The 25,474-nt window shown below is 36.0% G+C and overlaps 1 protein-coding gene across 1 annotated transcript in view; it reads left to right on the forward strand.

Moving 5' to 3' along the window:
• The first annotated feature begins 737 nt into the window (after positions 1 to 737).
• Positions 738 to 25,474, forward strand: part of acj6 (abnormal chemosensory protein 6) — a 61,277-nt gene continuing 36,540 nt past the window's right edge. The window contains exon 1 of the mRNA XM_017911395.1: positions 738 to 899. Coding sequence (XP_017766884.1) covers positions 738 to 899 — 162 coding nt within the window. The remainder of the gene's footprint in view (positions 900 to 25,474) is intronic.

Here is a 25,474-nt window from a genome sequence, read left to right on the forward strand (position 1 = left end):
GACGACCGTGGACAGTTTTTTTTCCTTTCCGAATTCCACGCGGATGTTCATCCAGTGATCGCTCTGTGTGGCGCCAGCGATTCTATCGTTCGTTGTTTCTACCCAGTGACGTTGGTCGGTGTGATCCCTGCACTTGTACGTGATCAGCTGCTCCTTGATAGGGAAATTATTTATTCATACGAATCGAAAAACACACGGCTACCCCCTTTCTGGCTTTACATCCTCATTGTGAAGTGCGAGATCGCCGGGTTCGTTCGAACAGATCGGAACGTTCGGCCGTCGCCATGGTTAAGACATAGGACAAAACTGTGCGAGTTGATTCAACCACTGTGTACACGATCGAGTGCACCATGCGAAGGGATCCACGATCTCTTCCACGAGCGACTGTAGACAAATCGGTGGACTGATCGGTGATCTACGTGACTGCGGCGAGAATGAGTGGTAACTCGTAAAAGAGGAGTGCTAGACCAGGTAGCGAGATACCGCAAGATACGGTGACACGTCGATCAGTATCGCCGGTGCGTCTTGGTTTCTAGCGATTTGGTGAAAGTGAAAGTGAAGGTACTCTCGAGTTGGGTGCAGAGGACATCTATAATTCTTGTCACTCAAATGCGAATCGCGATCACTGATGTGAAGCAGAAACGCGGCTGTCGCTGCTGGTATCGTTGCGTTTGAGGGTACCGGTTTTCGACTGGTTTAGGTCTAAGCCCGGGAGCTTAGACTTGACTGGCTGCAGGATGATGTACTCACCGGACAAGATGATGGGAAGCAAGGGACTTCACGGGGCACCCATCACGGCCCCGGGTTGTTTCCCTTCGGGAAGGTACTCGCCGCCGCCTTATCGTGCAGCCCCGGATCCCATGCCGCCACCGCCGCGACGTTGTATGCCCAATCCCACAGTGAGTAATCACCATTTTATCCCATCTTTTATTTCCACTTTCGGTCTTCGACACTGCCATACTTTCTTCGCACGCAGGGGTTTGACGGGGCTCGATGTCCTAATAAAAGACCTCTTTGATTTGGGTAGGTGGATCAACTGCACTTTATCGTGATTGCTGGAGGATATCGAGGATTTCGGTGTTGCTAAGGAAGCAGATAAGGGTAGTTTTATTTGGTGGAATCGTATTTCTTGGCGGATGAGGACGTTTGGGTGAGGGATCTTTAGTCTCGTTAGGGTTGTTCGAGAAGGTATTTGTTACTGTATAATTCCATTATTTACTGGTGTAAGTTACTTAATGTTGTTTTTAGAGAATTATTCGAAGAGACAATTTGTGTAACAAAAATTTGGGACTTGTTGCATTTCTGGGTTTAATGTTATAGTTAGTTTGTTGCTGATCTCTCATAGTTTATAGTGGTTAATGTTTGTTGAAATTGATAATATAGAATTTGATGAAATTTGTACAGTGAAAAATATTTAGTGTAGCTTAGAGGTTTGATATATCATTATTCGAATAGTGCTTTTCTTCATGACTATTACTTTGATATTTGTTGCAAATCAAATACATTTGGGATTACTTTCGCATTTGTATAATTACTTATGCAATGAAGTATTTTCGGCACAGTTTGCGTTTCTCGAAACAGATTTTATACTATGTTGCATGTCTTGCAAATTCTTGGAATAAAATATCCTGGAATTTCTTGAAAAAGAAAATTGAAATAAAATTTTGAGATTTCCCAAAATAAAATAAAGTACCGAGCATAATACAAGAAGTTAATCGCTTGCTCCGAACAACAATTTTCATTATAAGTGCAAAGAAAAATCCAAAAGGAATATTAAAAATATTAAAGAAACTAATATGACAAAGAAATATTGTAGAAAATTCTTTCAAATGCAGATATCATTCAGTTGAAGAGCAAATGATTTAAAGTATATTTTTAATTGCGTAAATATATCTTAACGGAGCATGATTCTATTCCAAGTTCGCGATTTAATTTCATTAGCCTTCTTTTTCCAATGGAACTCTGTTCATATCCAAAGGTCAACTATCTCCGTTACATCTGAAACACGATTAAACTTTCATTACGTGAGTCGATCATTCTCGTTGCATTATTATTTTATTACGAGTCGTGGAAGAAATCGGCCGAGGTGGCAACATAAATCAAAATACCGCGATTAAACTCTGCAAAGAACAATACGTTATACATGAAGATCGCTGCTAGCTGAAAGAAGCACTCTGATATATTTGGAATGTAAGACCGCGATAAAAAGAGACATTGGAAGTTCGCATCATCCATTTTCATTGGCCACAAGTTTACCCTGTCACATGTATCACACATTTCGTGCATCCGTCGTTTATCTTACCGACGCTTAACCTACCCCCATGAACGCTTACGATTTCATCCCTTGCAAGAAGAGTTATCGAAGACTTATCGGTGTAATATATAAGCGATTGTTTAAATTGCAATTAATAATATTATGAAATATTTCGAATATTAAAAAGAAGTAAAATTATTTGTGCGTGAAGTGAATTCAATTTTCAATATAGTTTTTTAGGGATCAACAGAAAATATATCTTTTATAGATTTATAGTGATCGATGCAATATTTTTTGTATCGTTATCGTGAACAAATTAAAGAATTTGATTCACGTTGTAGATAAAATTGCAATTACTATATTAAATTAATAATTAGTGATGATTTAAATTATTAAATTAAAAAGAGACACGATGAAATTTTTACGTTAAATATATGTATATACATGAATGAATTGTATATTTGTTATAATTAATTGTATATATGTAAGTTGGGTTTCTGATTTAAAATATACAACACCATGTTGTTATTCAATCATTTTGATTATTCCAAATTAATATAGTCGGAAATATGGCATATCGTTAAAAGAGTTTCAATTACGAAAATTACGGGAATATGTTATGTCAAGTCCTTAATTTATATTTTAATAGTTTGTCATTTTGCGTATTATTTCCTTTAATCATCATTAAAGAAAATATATATTAAATCCCTTTATATGCCTTATAATTTATTAATGAAATTGTATAATGTTGAATTATAGCGCCTAATTATCGTTATATTTAATGAGATATAAATTATTTATTTATAGCGTTCGGTTGTTTCACAAACTTGATTTTACATTATTATAGTCTTTCGAACGCATTAATTAAATATAAAACGAAACACTGAAAATTTGCTTTGTAATATTTAAGTAATGTTTTAAATAAACGTTTTTATATTTATTTCAGAATATATCTAATAACGTTGTCCAACTACAATTATGGAAATATAAATTAATGTAATTATACATAATTTTAATATATTATACAGGTATAAACATATTATATATAATTCTGAAGTAATATAATAATTGCTCAAAATTTATTTACAAGCATATTATTATTTAAGTCATTAACACAATAAGAATTCGAAATCTTAATTACGAAGTTTCTCAAATAGAATTAACTTATGCAGTAAATTATTAAATAAAGCATTCCTTTCTTTTTTTAAACAAATAACCACTTTTCTCAAACTTCTAATTCACAAATAGAATAACATTTTATACAACATAATCGCATATCATCATCATCATCCTTCCACATACGTTCTAATTACAGAAGTCTAGTACGAATTCGGAATTTTAATTAAAAAGCTTCTTCAATCAAGTCTAATATATACAATAAATTATTTATCCAAACTTTCCACTTTTCCGAAACGAGAAATCACTTCTCCTAAGCTCTTAATTCATAAATACACTCGAATCCTATACTAGTCCTACCTAATTACATACCACCATCACCATACTTCTACATCCAATTCTAAACAAATTTCCACCATTAAAAGGTCTCACAACTAAAACACGTGAAACCTCGTCCAACCATCCACAGCACCAAAATAATCTTCCAAACCCCCAACCCTCTATCAATCTAGACTACAACCACCAGCAAATCATCCATTCACTATCACGAAACGAAAGGAGGAATCCAGAGCAACCTCTGCGTCGTATCCTACGTGTGTCGTCGACTCGACACCTCGGCAAGATCTTCTAGGTCCACGGGAAAACGGTCCCCTCTGGCGTTCGGTCATCCGTGTCTTTGGCGATACTCGTTTCACGGCGTAACCAGGGCCGTACAGCGAAGTAGCAGCTATCTAAACAGAATCAATCGGAGCCACGTTGGCCCCATCCCCCTTTTTTCTTCCGACAGCTCGGTCGTCCTGTCGAACGTATCCATCCGCAGAGCACGAATCCCTCGTCCTCTCTTTCTCTCTCAGCGGACTGGTCCTGGCTACCGGAAAGAGCATACGTCGAACCCAGAGCTGCTCCAACCACTCCCTGGATCCCGCGATCTCTTTCCTCCACCGTGTCGCGGACTCCATGGTCTTTAGTTTATTCATGTGACGTAATAGGATAAAAACCGTCGCTGCGAGCCGAGTGGCTGGATGAGATTACAGCCGTACTGTTACGCCAGGTAACGCGGATCCGATGTAATCGTTCCTTCCTGCGATTTTTTCGGCCGTCCCTCGCAACACGTTTTTCCTCCACCCTTCTTGTTTCCTCCTCGATCCAATACGCGGATTTCGATCTGTTTGCAAAGAGGCGTTTTACTGCGAAAATTCGTCGTTACTATCGCGACAATATTTAACGAGTCCATGGAAGATTCTTGAAAGTAGACGCGTGAGGATGCTGCGTGGAAGTTCAGTAGCTGAGGCGACAGTATAGAGGTGTTTGAGGACATTATAGCGGTGGTTCTAGGGTAGTTGGCGGATGTATTCAATGATAAAATTCATTACAAATATAATGAAATATTTTGTGACTAACTAGCAGAGACACTTTAGTTAGGTAACAAAGCAGTTGATTTAATTTATCGAAGTTGCTTTAACATCAATCGTATTCATTAGTTTAATTAATTCGATAATTTTCAATTGTCTTGATGTTATCACGAAGTTCCAGGAAGGTTAGTCGTGGCAAACGTAAACTAGCTAATGCCGATAATTGTTCATAAACATGGAGCGTGTTTCCTGTTCATGGTGTTAATTATCTATGATAATTAATACAGCTTTCATTACGCATTCATCGTACCACTGGTAATTATTCACGTTTCGATGGCCATCGTTTCGCGCGTTTTCCGTTACATATCTTCTGCTTGACCGGAATATTGATGAAGATGCTTAATAATTAGCGTTATCCTTTGTAGATTATCAGTTTCCCCAATTTTCTCGCTCTCGGTGCTCACGCGATGAATATTCCTTTTTCATAAGTGCAGGGAACGATATGTAATTTCGATACTTAGGTTTATCTAATTCAATCTTAAACGGTTACATTTTTTTGTCAACGCGAGTAAATTTCTAGTGCTAGTATGTGTAATGTAATTAAGTATCTAATTACGTAATTTTATTTCCTCTTCTTTAACATACTAATTTAAAACATTTCATGTAGGTTAAACATAAATTTTTAAAATTTATAGACTATATAATAGAATACGATATAGATGCGAAAGTTTTAAGGAAATGAACATTCCTCAAGAATATCATCGATTTCATTGATTTTTATTATTCACGATGCATTGAATAGGACATATAATGCATTACCAGGAGATGTTAAAATTGAAATAAAATTAATAACAAATATTTTTTTCATGAAATAGTTAATTACTTTCTAGATGCTTCGGTTTATTACTGAAATGGAATATAGCATTTATTTATTTCAATTATCAGTGTTATATTAATTTTTGTTTTACATTTATGGTTGTAAAGTATAAAGGCGATAATAACAATAACAATTTTTGAACTTACTTTAATAAATATGCTAAACGATAGAACCTTAAATTCCTGGTTCATTGCTGCATTGTCTTCGAAAATAACAAGTTCCACTGAATTTTCATTACAGAATAACACCAGTATGATTAATTCGAAGCTACATTTAAACCTCCAAAGGACACATTTTACCATCAATACTCGAATTGAATCTACCACTGCGAAAATTTAATCACGAACTCAATAAAACTCAATCACGATTCGAACACAAATAAATTTACAGTCGACACACAAATCGGCACTTCTAAAAAAATAAACGAAAGCGAAGGTAAAAAATAAATGTAACCGACCTATCTACCTCGAATCGAAACGTAATTCATCACCTGATTTAACGTCGTTACCGTCCATGACATTTAGCCCGCCAACTTTCAGTATCGACGTTATTAAATCGAATTCACGTCAGCCATTAATATCCCAATTTCCTTCCTAATCGGTAGCCGATGAGACGGCAATGTTTCGTGGAAAAATCTCGAATAATTATTGCGTCTGAACTGGATATCGTCGGGAAAATATAGCAACGATAAGTGTAACGACTCTTGAGAGACTTGACGGAGACGATTATCGATTGGACGGCTACATTCACCGCGTCATCAGCCATTAACCATTGAAAGTAAACGCTCTCTTTAGCCAGCCAAGAACCGCAAAACAACGTGAACGGAAATCGGGAGAATTTCATGCTTGATGCCAGCGGCACAGTAGCTGCTGCATTAAGAATGGAATGACAATTACGCGGCGATGCGCTAATGTAACATATTCTCAATTATAAAACGTTAATTAACGTGGGAAAGAACGTATGACAAAGTTTGTCTGTTATTACACGCGTAGATCGAGCAATGCTATATTAGCGGCTAATGTGCCTCTATTGGCGGGATGAGTGAGAGTGACAAGCGGAACTCCTGAGAAGTGGCACGTGTAAAATATGAACGGTCGGTGCAGTGGCGTTCCTATTCTACTGGAAATTTAATACGTTCGGGGTGGCGTTGATACCGCGTCAGCTTCCGTTTGCAAACGATCGTGGTATTTTATTTTTTACCAGCCTATTTGACTTTGGTTTCTGGATCAATTTTCGCTTTGAATTATTCCGGCTTTAGAGTTTGAGTTACGCTCTTGGGTTTAGCGCGGCATTAAGAGGAGGGTTGAAACGCGTTAGCGACTGCGTGTTTTTAAGGGCAAAAGACAATTTTGCTTGCCTGCGATTTATGACGGAAGCGTAGTCAAGAGCCTGAGAGAGTGCTTGGGAGAATGAGCGGTTTAGGTGGCGAAGGATCGCCGATGAGTAGAAGTCTCTTACGTGTGAGTACCCGAGGCGTTGTGGCGTTGGCTGTTTGAAAGTTGGAGAATTTAGAAACGGTGAGAAATTCAATATTGTTTCATTGTTTCGAAGGATAGTAATTTTCTAAAAATCTCTAAAATTTAAATATTATGTTTCTTGAATTCGGTACGCGAAGAAGCTAGAATGTGAAAAAGAAGAGTGATGTTTGTCTGAGGAACTACGTGATATTTATCACAGAATTTTTATGTCTTTTAAGTATTATTTTTATGACTATTATTTATTATTCCTTTGTCTTTGTTATATTGCTGTTTTCTATTTATTGTTTATATTGTACATTATATAATACTGCATAATATCGTATAATATATGCAATTTATATGAAATTATAGACATATTGGAAAATCAACGTTTTCAATATTGCTGCAGCACTTAATATGCCGGTGTCAACATTCGTGTTCAATAAAATACTATAGGTTCGATTAATTTTATATGTTGATTCAAAATAATAACTGCTAATTACGTTTACATTATGTCACATTATATATTCTTGAGTATATTCCTCCAATATTTCTTCACATTTAATCCACCATATTATACTAATGGAATCATAACTAATCAAATTATTGAAGAATTTAATTAATGTTATACTAAAATATTCTATTACTCGATTTTATCACTTTCTGCTTGTATAAAAATATTGAATACGCTTGAATTATTCATGGATAATACCCGAATCATTAAAATCAACGTATCATTTTATACTCGAACTCCTTCATTAATAAATATATATTACTAACTTATTATTACATTCATACGCAATATTCGTAGTATTTTATAGTTTATTTATATTCAATAAAATCACGTTTGATAACATTAAATGGAACTTAAAAAAGATAAACAGCAAAGTGGACAAGAATTACTTATCGAATGGAAAATTTAATGAAACAATGTCCGTATATAACAGAAAAAAGAATTATTTCAATAATTTATAAGGCTAGAAAATTCAAACTAAATTCAACAATTACAGGTATGGGAACAATTTGAAATACTCGTATACTTTTTTGAGACGAAGCATATTTTTCACGATAAAGAATTCGTGAATAACACGAATTAATAACACGACCTCGATCATGTTCAAAATTTTCAACTGTGCTACATTATTGAAATCTTCGTTAGAACCTCGCAGAGAAAGACAGATGCTATTGTAAATGACAAAGATGAGCAAGTCAAACCGCGTAGAACCAGCTTCGTCAATAGTTGGAATTTGAACAGCGTTCCTCCTGTGTAATAACGAGCTTTTCTACAGAAGCTACTATTCTACAGAAACCATGTGCCCTGTGGCCTGATTTCCAGAATTTTCGCGGAATTCAATATTTGAATAAGTCGTACATTTCTACCTGGGCTAGCAGAGAATCTTTGCAACCGAGTATGTTTAGTGACGTCAAGTTGTACCCAGTTTCTTCGGTTACGTTCTCTACGAGCTGTATAAGTACGCTGTATACATACTGCATACACGACAGTTTTGTAAAATCCGCCAGCTACGGAGCCCTTTTGGTACTTTTATTTACCGTACAAGCAAAAAGCTTTGCACCGTTTCGATGGTTAGATACGAGATAATGATTTTGCACGTGCAACCTGCGAGTTGATACACGTGTATCGTATGTGTGAAATATTTTATAGGAAAACCTGTTAATTTACTAACTACTCGGTCAATATTTTAATCGCTATGAACTAATATGGAATTTCATTGGAAAACTTGACGGTTTAAAATTTATAAATTAAAAATTTACGACGTCTCTCTATTCGTCAACAAAATTACCACTAGGATGACTGATGTTACATAGGTCACGTTTCATAATAATTACGCCATTACTGTGCACTCCAAACAGTAAACGCCTAAAACCTGATAACCCAGATCATCAAAATAAGGAATTAAATTGTCACATACCCTAAATAATAAACACTCAAAACTCCGAAACCCAAATCGGCGAAATAAGGGGATAGACCCGAACCACCCTCCAAAAAAGCAATACAAAGCAGGAAATACAAGAAGTTAATCGCAAAATCTTCACTCGGCAATGTCCGCCAGAACCAATTATTCTCTTCAGCAATTTTTCCACACGTCCTCGAGCCGTCGTATCAAACACGTAGCACGCCGATCATCCGATAAAGATCAACCCGTACGTCAACGACGTACCTGATCGACGTTTCTAATCGGGCGAATTCGTGGCAGAACGTCGATTGGAAAAATTGAAAAAGCTAGGAAGACGAGGGCATGCGGGGGTTCATAGCGGTCGTATATGCAAAGGGAAATCTGAAAAGTGGCATATGCGTCAAGTGGGTGGCATAGTGGTTTGGCGGAGCGGTAGTAAGGTGATAATTAACGTCAGGTCTGTTTGACAGACCGGCCTCGAGCCGGTTTATACGTATGGGAGGGCATACAGGACGGAAGGGATGCATGCGTATTCGTACGTTGCCGTTCATATGGGGTTGCAGGCCATGAGATTGCATAATCGATATCTTGCTTACACCTGTGCCACTCACAAGTGCACACCTGTGTACGCCGGAGGAAGAAAGGTGAACGCGTTTGAAAAAGGTCATCCACGGATGCTTATCATCGGCATATTTACGTAGCCATCGTGGGACCGCGCAAATTGATCATTGCTGTTCTCACAAGTGACCGACGTGCTTCTGTTCTTCCTTCGTCGTCGGCAACATGCGTGGCCGGTCTCCGTCGGAAATGGAAATTTAACGCCGCGATTTTCGCCCAGCAATCACATCTGGAAATTGAACTTTCGCTTTCGAAATTGTACTTGGTTATTGTGTTGCAATTTTTTAAGGTTGCTTCAATTATACGACGAGTAGGAGAATGTAAAATGTTGATTGTGTTTATTGTGATTCATTGTGACTTGTGGGAATATTAATATGGTAATAGTGGTATTTAAATAAGAATGTTTCTTATGGTTGGGTGCAGGCAATAGTTTATCCAATGAGAGTAGAAATAAATAAAGAAAATAATTCTTAAATAAGAACGATAGAAATAAAGTTTCTTCACTTGAACTTTAAATTTTAGGAAAAAGATTCGCATACTCGGGAAGTGTTATAAAAGTAAATATCTCATTTTTATTTAACATATCTTTTACGAACTTTGGATTTCGGTATTGCAATCTTGCATAGATTTATTGGTTGCAGTTAAAATAAATTTTGGTAATTTTATTGCTCCTACAGTAACCTTATTTGACGTTATAGAAGGTGATACATTTTGTTAGATTGTCAAGTCATCTGTCATGATAGATAAAAGTCAAAAGCAAGTTAAATAAGGAGAAAAATAGGTATCCATAAAATTATTATTTATATATTATAAGAAAAATCGTGGACGACAGTGATAAGATTAAATGCAATAGTTTTTAGAGAAAATAGCCATTTTTAACCAGCTTAAATTTTACATTCTTAATATATGTATTCCTTAATTAGAAATTTGGCAATATTGATAATTTTAGTAATAATATTGGTAATTTGGTAATTTTGTTAATATGACTTGAGTAATATTGTATACGTATAGGTTATTCTCTTAAATGCAGTTACATTGCGTGTATGTACGTAAATATATCGCGGTGTACAAATGGAGCAACTAAGCGTTGATTGATTCATACGCATTTCGTTATTCCGTGATGATAGAAAATTAGGTTTCCTAAATGGAATTTTGAATGTGACCTCGTTTAACAAACTTCGAAATCTCCCATGTGTTTCGTTCCAGAATTGAACATTTGTATTCGTTGTACGCGCTTCTATTGTTCATCAATAAACGTGTAGTAACATTATCAATATTAGATGTCAGACCAGATTTTTTAATTCTTTAATACAAATATTGTATTAAATTCGTATTCTAATTAAAAAATCACATATCATAGTACTCACGAATGTTGTTGAATACAAGACTAATACTCATAATAATATCCTAAATTTTTAATTCATAGTGTACATTCCTTATTTCGTAATTGCAATAAATTATTAAATTACCAATTACCTAAAACTTCTCTTATCTCGATTTGTCAAAGCAAATCCCAAATTTGGATGGATAGCTTATTTTGAACACGTCTCGTTTAGCAACTTATTTGCGTTTAAATCTGAACATTCTAATTAAATAGCAGATAACAGACGTATTATAATTAACTTCCACGATTCATCCAACCTGTCTCTTGCCACGATTCAGAATGTCATTTGGTCATTTTCTTAATTATCTATTGTAGCCAGAGCTGTATTACTAAGAGCATTCAGTGAAACGTCGATTATGCGAACTTTGTACGATTGATCACTTATCCGAATATAGACTGCCACGTATGCATGTACATCAGTTGGAGAATGGAAGCCAATCAGAAATTGAAGAATTTGTCACGTAATATACTTTTGCGTTCAGATAAAAATAATTTACTACATAAAACAACGAGTGACAGTGACTTATTTCTATATTATGACATTATTACTCTCTCGTGTACTATTTTAATACTGAAAATGCATTGGGGACTGTATTCATAACTTAGCAGATCTGAAAACGTATCACTTATTTTTTATCCTTTATTCTTCTTATTAGATATATACATTCCTTCGCTTAAGTAGGTCTCATATTAATCCAGGTCAGAAAGGAAGACCTCTTTGCGAACTTTTCTCAAAGAAACCATACGAGTTTTCAATACTTGGCTTTCGTGCTCTCGTATATTCACGTTTGAAGAATATTTACAGAATTTGTAATGCAAAACGGTAAAAAATCGTAACAAATTATAAAAATGGAATCAATCGACTAATATATTCACAGACAGGTTTGAAAAACGAGTTTGGGTGGCCGACACGAACGAGCGCAATATTTGAATAGCATGACATACTTCAAAACTTCCTTTTCCCAAACCAACTATCCAAGAAACCACTCGCCTGACCCTATTCATTCCCCAATTGAGTCTCTTATTTGTCAAATCGATAAACTCCGCAAAACGAAAGCTAGAAATTAATTTGAAGCATAGAAAAATGTAACGTCAATCCATTCGTTTGGATCTGAATACTAAAATTTCAGAAAATTCGAACAACGGAGTGAATCGCTTCACGACACAATTAATGCGTATAATCAACATTTTACCCTACATCATCGCTCCCCAACTCCTCTGAAATCCCGAAATTCTCTCTTCTTTCGACAAGCCGAAATTCACTAACACGCAATAAACGCGTACCAAGAGACAAGGCGATATATGGTCCGCAAAGAGTCGGAATGACAAAGAATAATATAATATACTGCGGACGCGGACGGTAGTCGCATTGCACTATGGTCCCCGACGCGAGGTAAACGGGGTAGTATAGCCGTGGGTCCCTTCGAAAGTATATGTGGATAGTGCATCGTCTCACGAATCGTCTCTCACCTACGTCCGCGTGTGTAAGGCCGCCCCACAGCCATAGAACGGCCGCGGACGATCCCACACACGGGACACTGGGGACACATAACGCTCCCCACTTACATCCAATCACTCCTGATTTATATTTACTACTCGCTTGCCCCCTTATTTATCGTGTTTCATGGAGACGTGAGGAGAACAGGAACGTTAATTTGCACAAATTGAAAATTATGGACCGCGACCGAAGACAAGAGTCATCGGCCGGAGGAAGAAACCTCGTCAGAGAATTATCGACGGGTCAGAGGAAATTAGTCGTCTTTGCCGTTTTTGCGATTTCTTCCTCGTCTCGGCTATTTTCATCCAGAGCTTAATTGGCCGCTTTTTATGGCGATCGGCCAGCGTTATTAGGGACCCAGTGGTCTTTTTCCTCTACGTTGGTAAAGGTAAACTGGAATTAAGGAGTTGCGGAGGAATCGGGGTTTAATCGATGGGACGCTGCGAGGATTTCTTAATACAGTAAGGGGTTGAGAATTTGTTGATCCTACGTGACTTCGTCGAGGAAGGATAGGGTGGTAAGAAGAATGATTCGAGTACAGCGACTTATATTATTAGTAACGGCAATTGTTTAGAATATAATTTTTATCGCAGTATACTGTGAACTATAGAACCATTTCCTCTAATTTTAATATTTTCTACGGTGTACTAGCTCATTATATTGTTTTGAAAGTTTTGGAAGCAGGAAGGTAATGACAAATAGGAAATGCTGGTAACATAATTTAAAATACTATTATCGGCATTTTTATTTTTAATACTGTATATAAGAGTTATATTTATTCTTTCAATTTTATTCAAGAAAGGAACAGTTGAGCCTCTTTAAGGATAAAGTGTCATAAGAATTACTTGATGATGATAGAATGTATGTTAGAAAGTTGGTTAGAGAGAAGCACAGGTGGACAAGAGTATGGATCAGATTAGGACATGAAATAAATGGTGTCTAGTAGAATGAAGTAGGGGCTTGAAATGCTACTTGCTAATAGCAGGTGCAAAAGAAGGGGCGGTTTAGTCACGCACATATGTTCGAACGATACTTGCTAATGGGAACTTTATATCGACACATCATGGGACGACACACGCGTAGGCGATTGATTTTAGTCATGCAACATGTCTATTCCACTTGTAATCATTATTCGTTGCTTTAATCGTATATTGTGTAATATTACAAAACTCAGTTATATCTTCTGACGCTTTCTTTCATTTTTTAATTTTCATATATAACTAATTTCTTACATGTTCCAGTATAGAACTATAGAATATTCTATACTCTTTATATAGAATATACACTCACTATATTAAAAATTGCCTACGTATATTCGAAAGAGCTTACGTAATAGCATAAATTTGATCAATAAGCATTTAATAAACTCTCAATAGGCAATAATAATCTCTAAAAATTATTGCTTAAAATTCCATACTGTTTCTTATGATTAGCAGAAATATAAATTTCGTTACATCCCCAATTCAAATACTCCGCCATTTATCTGACAAAATTTCTACCGCATTAGACCGTACTTAGACAAAGTGCTAAATCTGATAATACATCGGACACGTACAACTACAAACACACTGGCAAACCGGAATCATTAATACGCGTGTATTACGGGGGTTTCCTGCGTTTAGGGTGAAGCATACTTCGGCTGAAACAGGTACACGGGCCAACAGCGGAAGGGCGAACATTACTTCCGCTCGGTCCTCCGCGGTTTAACGCTCTTATTATTATTTTTATTAGGGAGCCGCGGTATATAATGCTATCAGCCCCTGCAGGGGCGGGTACGCAGGAAATAAACCTAAGTGTATAATTACAATAATACTTACCGAGATCCCTTCGTGGGTTCTCTCCCCTACCTCGACCCCTTTTCTTCATCCACCCTCCCTATACTCCGTCTCTAGCTCACCCTTCCTGTATCTCCGTCTCTCTATGACTAATCATAGACCTTTCTCTCTCCATTCCACCCCTTCCTTCACCATTTCTCGCTTTCATCGTCTCTACCATCCCCTTTTCCTCTTCTCCTTTCTCCGTCATCCTCCGCCACTCCGTCTACGTCTGACTAATCTTTCATCTCTTCTCTTCTTTCTCCTGCGGTCTATTCTCGTACAGTGTCTTCCTCGCGTGTACTTCCGAAGAATAATTGTACTTACGTTCGTGCAAAGGTGTGTACGATATATTAGAGGGTCGTCTACGAACGACGAAACGAAAGACTCGTCGATTTACAAGAGTTGTCGGCCCTTCCCGAGGGGTCTTTAAACGTACAGAGACAAATGACCGCTGCTAATTTTATTTTGATTAATTTTAGGATAGACGTAACAGGTGCTCACTGTGTGTTGTCATATTTATTGAATCTTGGAAATGTTTGGAAAGGTGGGAACTGAGTGACTGGAGTTAAAATTCGCGTGAAAGATTGGATGATGACCTGGTGAATAGGTTTACAGAATTTGGTGAACTGCTTTTCGGGGATTGATTTTATTAGAGGTATGGAATATTGTGGAATGTGTATGTTTGATTGTTCTTTTTGCGAAAATTGAAGAGTCGATGTAGAGAGAAATATTTGATTCTAATATACAATTATTTTGAACAATTATATAGGGAGGTTAAAGTTCGGTTTATAATCATTTAGACAGTCATAACCAGTAGGGATTGTTTTGGAATGTAATGCATTCCGAACAAAATTTAATATTGCTATTATTTATAAGCTGTACATAAATTATTGTATGCTATGCCATTGTTCTCTACTACTGTCAATATCGATTGTTTAAGTAATCATTGTTCGGTTTTCGAATAGGAGTTTAATAGAAGTTTAATATAGAAATTTAATAAAATTCGATAAAAATGTTAGTAATATGGAATAAAATAATCCTTATATTTTTTGGTAGGTAATACTAATATCTTGTTTATGATAAACGATTGAAACGAATAAAATTATTATGGTTGGTAAATTTGATTTTCTTTGTACGCGATATATTCACTTTGACATTATCATTTGATAATTGCAGCAAGTATTATAGCTGTTTAAGTCAGTACTACAGTACATGTTTGAAAAATAAAAGCACGGTGTATGAGTAATGTCCCAGAAAGCGGGCCTGACAATAGATGATCGATATGAATGTAACAAGAAAAGTTAGTAAGATCTATGTTTTTAAAGGGTGAAATATAGTACACTTATAGAACTTATACAACGGGAACATATATGTAAACGTAGGTAACAAAATATATTCATGATAAAATTACTAAGTTATTATCCATTTAACTTAACTGTAAAGAAACCAATCGATTGTATTTCATAAATTCCCATTTTAATTTTGAATATCTAAATTTCTGGAATACAACAATCTTCATTGCACTGTTACCTTAAGATTAATGAATTATGTTAATCCAGTTTTAGCAAAAGCCAGGTTACAATAAAATTATGTAATATCCAAGATATTTTTCAAGAAATAATCGATCGATTATTTTCGTAATTAAATAAAATGCCAGGAGCAGTTCGACGAAATTGAAATATATTCTATAACATTTCAAGTTCCAACTAGCAGTTAATAAATATACCCATATTCGTTATTTCGAAAATCTTTACAATTTATTCATTAGCATTAACTCGTAGCTGCGCCCAAAATCCATAACTTTGAACACACATACTGAATTTACATTTAATCTACAAACAAACCATTGAACACGAAATCAAATAAACCGCACATTGCGTACATGTGCAGGCTGACAGCGATACAAACTCCGCGTTGACACGAACGGAGGACGCTCAGTTGCACCTAATACATACCCTCGAAACATCGCGGCGACCCTAACTGTAAAACCGTAAAAGAAACTGCGATCACGGAACACGGTGCTCGACTGATTAAAACTCACGATACTCTCGCGTGAAAATATTTCTCCCCTATCAGTGTAATCGTCCGTGTGATCATAGCCGCGCGCACCCAGGCCTTCATGGTGGTCGTGTGGGCTATTATAAAACATAAGCAATTCCGTGGTGTGTGCGTCCTGACGCGAGGCAGAGAGTACGTGACCGAACTCTTAAACACGGGAATTGCCGAGTTCCGATGGAGTTCCGATGGGGAATGGTCCGTACTCGAGTCTGCTCCGTTAGCTCGATCCCCTTCCCGTAAACCGAATGGCACCCTGTACACGTACGTGTCCCATCCCCTGGTCTATGTACAACGAGATACATACGGGTCACACGTGTGCCGCTTCTCGGATAAGGGTACAGCTTCTCGATATATTTTATGTCGTGCGAAGCATAACCACCATCCTAGATGAGACTACTCACCGCGGTGGAAGAGACAGGTGAAAGTGGTGGCCTAAGGCGTTTGACACTTTCCCACTGCAGTTGTGTCTCACGTGGTACGATACTTTGGTGTGAAGTTTCTTATCGGCTGTAATTTTAGTGGTTGTTTAAATTTTCAATGGTTTAACCCTGTCGATTTTATGGAAAATTTTCTTCATCCCGCATTGAGATGGTCGTAACCTATTTGGTGAGTTTGTCTTCTAAAATATCAATTTTTTAAGGGGTTAATTTTAACATCGGTTGGGATATATAGAGCGAGTGATTTGGGATAACGAATGAACGATGTTTGACAGTATGATGAATTGTGTGTAATAAATTATTGTTTGAGGAACAGGTAAAGTTTCTAGAAATTCTTTTGCATTAAAACTTGGGAGAAAATCTGAGGGTTTGAAAAGATACACAAATTGGTAAGTTGCGAGGTGGATGGGAAGAATTTTATCATTGCAGCAAACTGATACATTGTTCCATTTTTTCTCATGAAGTGAATAGAGATATATTGTACTACTTCAGCTGTTACTATGTTACTGGTGAAGTACGATGCTAGACCTCAGGAAAGTACACTTAGGGGAAGTACGAAATATAGTTTTCCGGACTTCAACATTGCAATTTTAAAAGCCGATCTCATTTCCCGATTAATCGTGTATTAAGTGATAAATTATTAAAAGAACTTTGTTTAATTCTTTGCACTTCCGGGACTTTTTGATAACACTGTTCAAGAACTTCAGCACCCTTTAGCCATGGGAAACTCCTTAAAAGCAAAAATTTGTATTTATTTATAAAACAATCTTCTATTTCTAATTTCATATCTATGGAAATGAAACGAAATAAAAATTTGAACCAGTTCTCTCATTCTTGAAAAATTAGACTCTATATAACAGGATCTAACCACTCCTAACAATCAGATACAAATAGTTGATACAACGTAAAACCCAAAATATGTACAAAAAAATTCACATTCTATTATGTCAAATTTGCGTGATGTATAGAGAATTATTAATAATTTATTTCATCATTGTATTTAATAAATTTCTTTTCGTTGCACTCCGTTTACTAAAAAGTTACATTAAATCCTGCCCTTTTAGAAGAACTCTACCAAACATATTTTACCACTTAAGCACATGAAAGTCCAATTCCAGAGAAGAATGGGATTAAGGGACACGCTGGTGACTCTTCTCGATTGAAATCTATTTTTTCTCCATTAAGCAACCCGCTTAATGCCATCCGCACGTTTTTACGTTTAGGTACTAGAGAAACAATCACGGGACACTGAAAGGGAGCACCCCTTGTCAAAATCAAGAGTCTATTATTATGACCATATGTTTATGCCACGATTGTATCTTGACAAAGAGGGAGAAGACGTGGTTAGGGCCGAGGGGTGGACGTACACCTGCTCGAACACTATAACACACGGTTAAGAGGCAGAGCGCGTGGGCAGAGCAAACATCCATGTCGGATATGTGTCACTCTACAATCAAAATGGCATACTACGCCGCTTATTGACGATTATTTGTTGCAAAGAGTTCGCAGGAACCACTCGCTGTCTTGTTTTTATTTATTTCTTTTTTTTTTTTTATACCTCACAGACGATCGATTAATCGACTTCTTTCTGTCTTTAGTTTTCCTTAAACCACGTTATTTAATATTTAAATAGATTATTTTGAAAATCTTCAAACTTTGTCAGTTTATATTGGACATTTCCTAATTATTGGAAAATCGTATGTATGAGAAATTTCATTTTGCTTGAATTTTGTTTTATGCCAAACTTGTCTTTTCCATGTTTTATACATTTATTTGTCACGTTTTCTATACCTCACACTATATAGTTATTATACATGTGTTATGTATGATATCACGTCTTCATTAATAAATGCACATGTGGGGAGCGCTTTAATAGTTTAATAGATTCAAGCCACATAGCAATGGAATATTAAAGATGAAACTTTGTATTTGGAATAATATAAGAATAAAAATTTCCTGTTTATTATTCATTTACCTACCTGTAATCAATGTAGTGCTACATTACTACTTTAAAATGTACTTTAAAATGTTTAATATAAAAATAGTTCTTTAAAATATAGTTCTATTATTTTTTGATATATATCATAATATATATTATAATATATATTAACTTCCACAACTATCATGGTATCGTATAAGGGAGATATTTCACTATAACTAAATTGCAAGAAAATTATATTTAAAAATATGGATGTTTCTTTACTGTCTTTATATTTAAAAAAAAATACTCGTGTAATGGGAACGAGTATAAACTTGTAAACTTAATGGAAGATGAGTATAGCCCCGATACCTTACGTCGAAGAATTATTTCTTTAAATTATAAGTTTGTCGTTACTTCATACTTCCGTGCTCTACATGTACTAGGCTTATAGTCAGAACTAAACTTGGCCTTATGTACATGATAAAAGACGTAAGTTTCCAAAGATAAATGTACCGTCTATTACATGTTATCCTCGATATACTATTTTATTTTAATTCAACCTCTTGAAATTCTGTAGGGTTCTTCTATCTCCATTAAATATAATTATTAGTTCTATTCAACGTTCAATTGTACTTATAGTTACACGCAACATATATTTATTTGCATTATATGGCAAAAAATTTTTATTTTACTGAGGTACGTCCATAGCTGTTACGTGTATTATAGTCAGGCATATAATGCACTATTTATATTATGATAATATTCATACAAAATTTATTATCCATTAAAGTGGTCATTGAAGATAAACATTTATGAGAAACATGTATATAATTTTCAGTGAAAATTAGTTAATTGTGTCTCATTTTCGTAATAAATGATGTAAAAGTCGCTTGTAATTAATAACATAGTAATAATGAAACGATAGTTGAAAAAATTCAATACAGCTATCTGAAAACAATATTATAGAAAAATAGAGGATCCAGAATTAATATTTCCTTAATCAAACTTTTTTGTTTATTATTGCAATTTATATTTGAAAATTTAGAAGCGAAATTTTAGAAATTAATTATCAGAAAAATTATTTCAGAAACATATGTAGCTTAAAATATTCGAAGAATTATGAATTGAAATGACTTAATTTCTCAGAAAACTGTGGTCATTTTGTATGCTATTTAAATTAGATATTGTAAGTAATTATCACTTTATTAATCAAGTTCCTTTCACGCTTAATTTATTCTGCTCAATCCTCTGGAGTCTTATTTTCCTAGTTACTTTATCATATTTCCTTCTGATGCATCTAACGATTACGTATCAGATGAGTTTAATAAGTTATCCATACTTTACATCCTTTCGAACTATAAGAACAACTATATATTATATACCGTGTTCATTATATTATCTAAGAGTATCATCAATTACCTCATTTCAGTAAGTAAACATTGAAAACTGTATTTCATTGCGTTAACGATATAAATATGCTTTACAAATCATTCACAAAATTACTTAATCTATCAAGAAAAATTACCTTATATTAGCATTTTTACTAGAATTACCAATCTAGTCGAAATTATTAGTCTCAAACTTTTTGTAGTTATTAAAATCGTACAGTTCTCTTTAGAGGAATTAATGCTGATAATATTATGTAACTATACATAATTAATTATTTCCAGCATAATATTTTGTAAAATTTATGTATTTTGTAATATTTATGTATTTGTAAAACATTTAGGTACACATTATCAATTTAGTTACTTTCAGTCTAGTGTCTATTTAGTTTTTACTCTAGCGTTATTACTTCTTGTTTTAGCTTAGCAGTAGTCTAGTGATAAATATAAAAAACATTTTGAAATATATTTTAATTCTAAAATATTAAATATTATGCATAGCTTATTAATTATAATATGTTAAATGATTTTAATTATAGTTCTAGCGTTAAAATGGGAAAAGCGTTCGACGAGTTTAAAATACAGTTGCATATATAAAATTTACACACAGTCTATGAATCTCAAGAAACACCAACCATGATATGATTTCTTACCATTTTGTCACTATACTCACCAACTACGTAAAATGTCTCTACCACCACCACATCGATAATTTCAAAAGATACATAATGTAAAATTTCCACGTAATTCATTAGTTTCAAGAAACATTAAACAATAGCACATATGCTACCATTTTTTTCACTATACTCGTCAAGCAGATAAAGTGTCCCTACCATTCCCAAATCGAGATCAATCTTTAGGATTCGTCCAAGTGAAGAGCCGAAGCCACGATATCTATCAGACCTCGATCTCATAAATCACAGCCGCCTAACCTGGTCTTAAAGGCAATGAGAAAGCAGCCCTGGTATGACGCTTTATAAATGGAATTCTCTTCTCCACGGACAGAGGGAGGATCCTGCCGCTGGAAACAGGCTACGTCCGTTGAAATTAGCATCATCTCTGGTTAAAGCAATATCGACCGTGCGATGTCTTTCGTGGCCGTGTATTTTCCTCGTGTGTGCCTCGCTCCACAACTCCCTCTCTTCGACCCATACCACGCCACGCTATGGTCTTAATGAAATTATCGTCAGGCCGAGTTTCGAGGACAAATCGACGTTTCAATTTTCTTAATGCGCTCATCTCCCCGGTGGGATATTGGCCGCCCTTCGTGCTCCCGAAAGATGTAGCTGCCTCGTAAAGACTAGGTCCCGTTCTCGACCTAAGCCGTGCTGCCACCATTCCCCCAGATCCTCTTGTTACGAAAAGTTTCCTAGCCTCGGACACAACGCGACACACAAGCTACAGTTGGCTGTCGCCACGTGTCGTCGCGTGCTAGGCCACGTGACCGACCTGCCGTCCACTGTTGTTTCCTCTCATCCTTAAGTGCATTACTACTATTGCAATTACGTACCCACCGAATTTACTTGTCGCTCCGAGCGAGAATTATTTCTCGCCTGCCACGCCTAAAATAAACGACGCTCTATATTGTTTTTATAAGTGGGTCAATAACACGGCTCGTTTCGGCCGGAGGTATCGATCTGCGCTACGTGGAATGCTTTCGAAGTAATAAGTCACGCCTTTTTTTGTACGGTCTTCTGAACCTTCTTCACTTTCCGGATTTTTATTATAGTTCGTTTCGTGATTTAATTCAGGTTTAAGTGTGGATTTACACGAGGCTAAAGAGTTTACGGATTTTGGAGGTTAGGGCTAGGGACGTTTTTAGCGCGATGGTAGCTTTATGTTGGTAGCGAGATTGAGGTTACTAGGTGATTTGTAGTTCGTGGTAATGTCAAGTGATTTCGAAATTAACTCGTAATTATACAAATAAGTTATTTTGGAATCAAGAGAATTTTAATATTCATCATTTTGTTTATATATTGTAATATTCGTATTATCTTCTTTTACTATTTTTAAAAAATCGGGGATCGAGGCGAATTTATTTGAAAACATGTTACTATAGTACATATAGAAATTATATAATATCAAAGTGATTTTTTTTATGGAAACTTTATAATATTCGCCATCGTGTGTTGCTACTTCTGCAGATTCTGAAAATTGCATTTCCAAATTACCATGATTCAAATGTGATCAAATTAAATATCGAATTTCTAAGTCACAAAGTTTCTCGCGGATGTGTGATATGAAAAAAACAGATGACAAAAAGGAAGGTAGAGAGCTAGTTGCGTCTTTGAAAACAGCATTACTCGATAAAGCATCAGGCTGCTAACAGGTTCGTAGCCTGTAACGAGCGGAACGTCTGCAAAAGTGATGAACTATTGATGAGCAGGCCGGCAGCCAATTTGATTTTGCTTATTATTCGGTACGTGGCCAGCGCGTATAAACCCTGAAATATTCAAGCTTTCCATCGTTAGCATATATTTGACGTGTACGCTCGCTTGTCACGAGCTCGCTTTAAGATCAGTCATTGGTTGACACACGATCAACCAAGTGCAGAGTTAAAAGCTATTTTTAAATATTTATTCGACGAAAGGAATGTAGGTAATAAGAAGACGAATTAAACCTGTGCATAAAGGATTATCATGACTGAATTTTTACTTGAATTTAGCTATCTTTTCACATAGAAAGTTCTTTAAACATTTGTACACTTTTCAATGACACTCATAAAATTGCTCGAAAACTTTGAAATTAGATATAAATTTCAATAATGGATATTAATTACGTTTTTGTGCTTTGCCTTAATTTTATTTATTCAAATTGCCAGAAAGTTGCTTAATTTTTCGTATATTTTCCGGATGAGGTTATTTAAAAATTTAGTTTAAAAACTTTTTAATTTAAAGTCTGAGGAAATAATTTATTTTGGCAATCCTGTTTTTCGAGCATCGAATAATATACCGTTTGTTCTGCATTATTTTAAAAACAATCGAAAATAAAAACCAACGAATCAACAGTAAATACATTTTGTGGCGTTAACTATTATCAAATCATGAAACAAATCGTACACTGGGATTTGAAAAGTCTCGCTGAGAATAGTTTTATGCTTTTCCACAAATTGTCATTATGGCAGTACAATAGAATCTTTAAATACCATAGCTGCGAATTTTAATCGCTTTTTTCTCGTTCGCTTTACCAACAAAGATTCTTTTCAACGTATTGAAGTACAATGCCAATGTTTGATACATGCGAGCTTTAAAAACCAAGCTCCATATTTGCAAACTGTTTTGTGATGTCAAGGAGCCTTTCTTTCGCAGTGCAATGTGCGACAAGAATCCGATAATGCGCGTATTTCTGTACAGCTTATTTAATAACGTCGTGACCGTGTGATTTCTCCAATTAAAGAAATGCATGAGAAGCTCCAGGTGATATGTCGATGAATATAAAACAGAGTCATTATTTTACAAATCATCGCTAAAGAAGCTTTTATAGCTTTGTTGAAAAGAAAGACAAATAGTTTTGTTCCAAATTTTATTTAATTCTATTTCATTTTTCTTTAAGTTAATTTTAAATATTAAATTAATCGATTTAATTTAATATTTAAATGATTTAGTTTTTCAAATATTCGCCTATTGTTAAAGATTATAGTCCCAATCATTTTTTCCCCAAAAAATAAACTGGTGTCAAAAATTTCGTCTCGCTTGTGACGTTCATCTAATATAGTGGATAGCATATACGTACAAAATTATGGCATTGCAAAGGAGAAAAGCCATCTCAAAGTTATAAGAGCAACTCTAGAATCTTCATCGACCACTAAATTCCAATTCCTTTAACAATAACGAAATTGCCATTCTTCTTCGCTTGCTCTTTATTTCGTTCTTCTTCGTTTCCTCCTTCTTTGCTACACACGTGCATTCCACGTTCACAGAAATTCAATGAATTTAGTATTAAACTGCTTGCAAGTTACAGCAATTTCTCACAACCCCCGAACGAAAGAGAGAAACCTGATTAGCATCGTGTGTTCCCGCGAAAAAAGAGTGGCGAACATTTAATGGCGACGTGACAATCAGAGCTTCCTAATTTATTCGCAACGAAGTCAAGACTGCGGCCGGAAGATTCTATTTTAATAATTGGCCCCGACGGCCGAGGTCCGGAAAGTAGTTTTCGTCGTGGCAGCTGTGCCAGGCGACGCTGAAGAACGCCTGGTGCACCGAAAATGGAAAACGGCAGCCGCGACATTTCGGCCAACTGAAATGACGTGAAACATCGTGCTTGAGAGCTGGAACGAGAGTCAGACGAAAGTGCCGCTGCACCACTCGGCCAACTTGAAAGGGATAAGGACGAGGCGAGACAAATGACGAACAGGCGTGCGCTGTATAGGGTGGTCTGCTGGTAACGGAGCACCTTTGTACCTTTGAAGATTAAACAGCGTGGTATTGACACACGTTGGACTATGCATTTTATTTCTAATCATACCTATTAGCTAGCTATTTTATAACTATTGTTCAGTGTTCATAGAAAATGAGGGGCACCTCGTCGACAACCCTTAATGGTGCAATATCAAATGCAGGTTCTCCCATTATTCGTTCATTATGCTATAATGATAAAAGTCGTAGAAAGAGACAAGTGATCGCTGCACGAGGTGGTTTGATGGAAACTGAATATCTCGGTGTGTTTGAACGAGTACAAGTAAGAACAGTGTGCTACTAACACTGGTAATTTTGCTAATCGATTCACTAGTATTTCAGTTAAATATTCGTTATTAGTACCCATTATCTAAACTACAGCTAATCCTCAGCGCTACTTTCATGACACCATTCACGATCGAATATACCTTAAACCACCACGACTTTCATTCGAAAACTCGATCCATCGAAGTACACTGGATGACGTGTTTCATCCAGCTTGTTCGTCGAACAACAGGAGTAGCGATCCGGGAAAGAAGAAACGTTCGGATGAGGAAGAAGAGAAGAGAAAAAGAGAGAAAAGGGAAGATGAAGAGAAAAACTGGATAAAAAAGTTGGTCTAGCGAACGGAGAAAGCGTTGACGAAAAAGAGGATACAAACTGTGGGGGTAAATAAAGATAGGGAATGGTGGGGAGAGGGGATGATGCGAGAGTGGGTGAAAAGCAAAAGAGGAAGAGAGGTGCGACGAGGAGGGCGTAGGGTGAATCAGAGAAGGACAGAGGTGGGAGAGTGGGCGAATTTAGTCGTGAGGGTGGTGGCGTATATAGGGTTGCGCGGATAGGTGCGCGGGGCTGACTAGGTAGAAGCGGACCTCCATTAGAGGAACTCTACCATCGCCATATACGGTCGTTACCGCGGCCGCAGTAATGACGAGGCTGCGTGTTAACTAGATAGAACTAACGTAGATAATCACTTTTCATGATTAG

Source organism: Eufriesea mexicana, unplaced genomic scaffold (genome assembly GCF_001483705.2).
Source record: "Eufriesea mexicana isolate 0111107269 unplaced genomic scaffold, ASM148370v2 scaffold202, whole genome shotgun sequence".
Taxonomy (NCBI): Eukaryota; Metazoa; Arthropoda; class Insecta; order Hymenoptera; family Apidae; genus Eufriesea; species Eufriesea mexicana.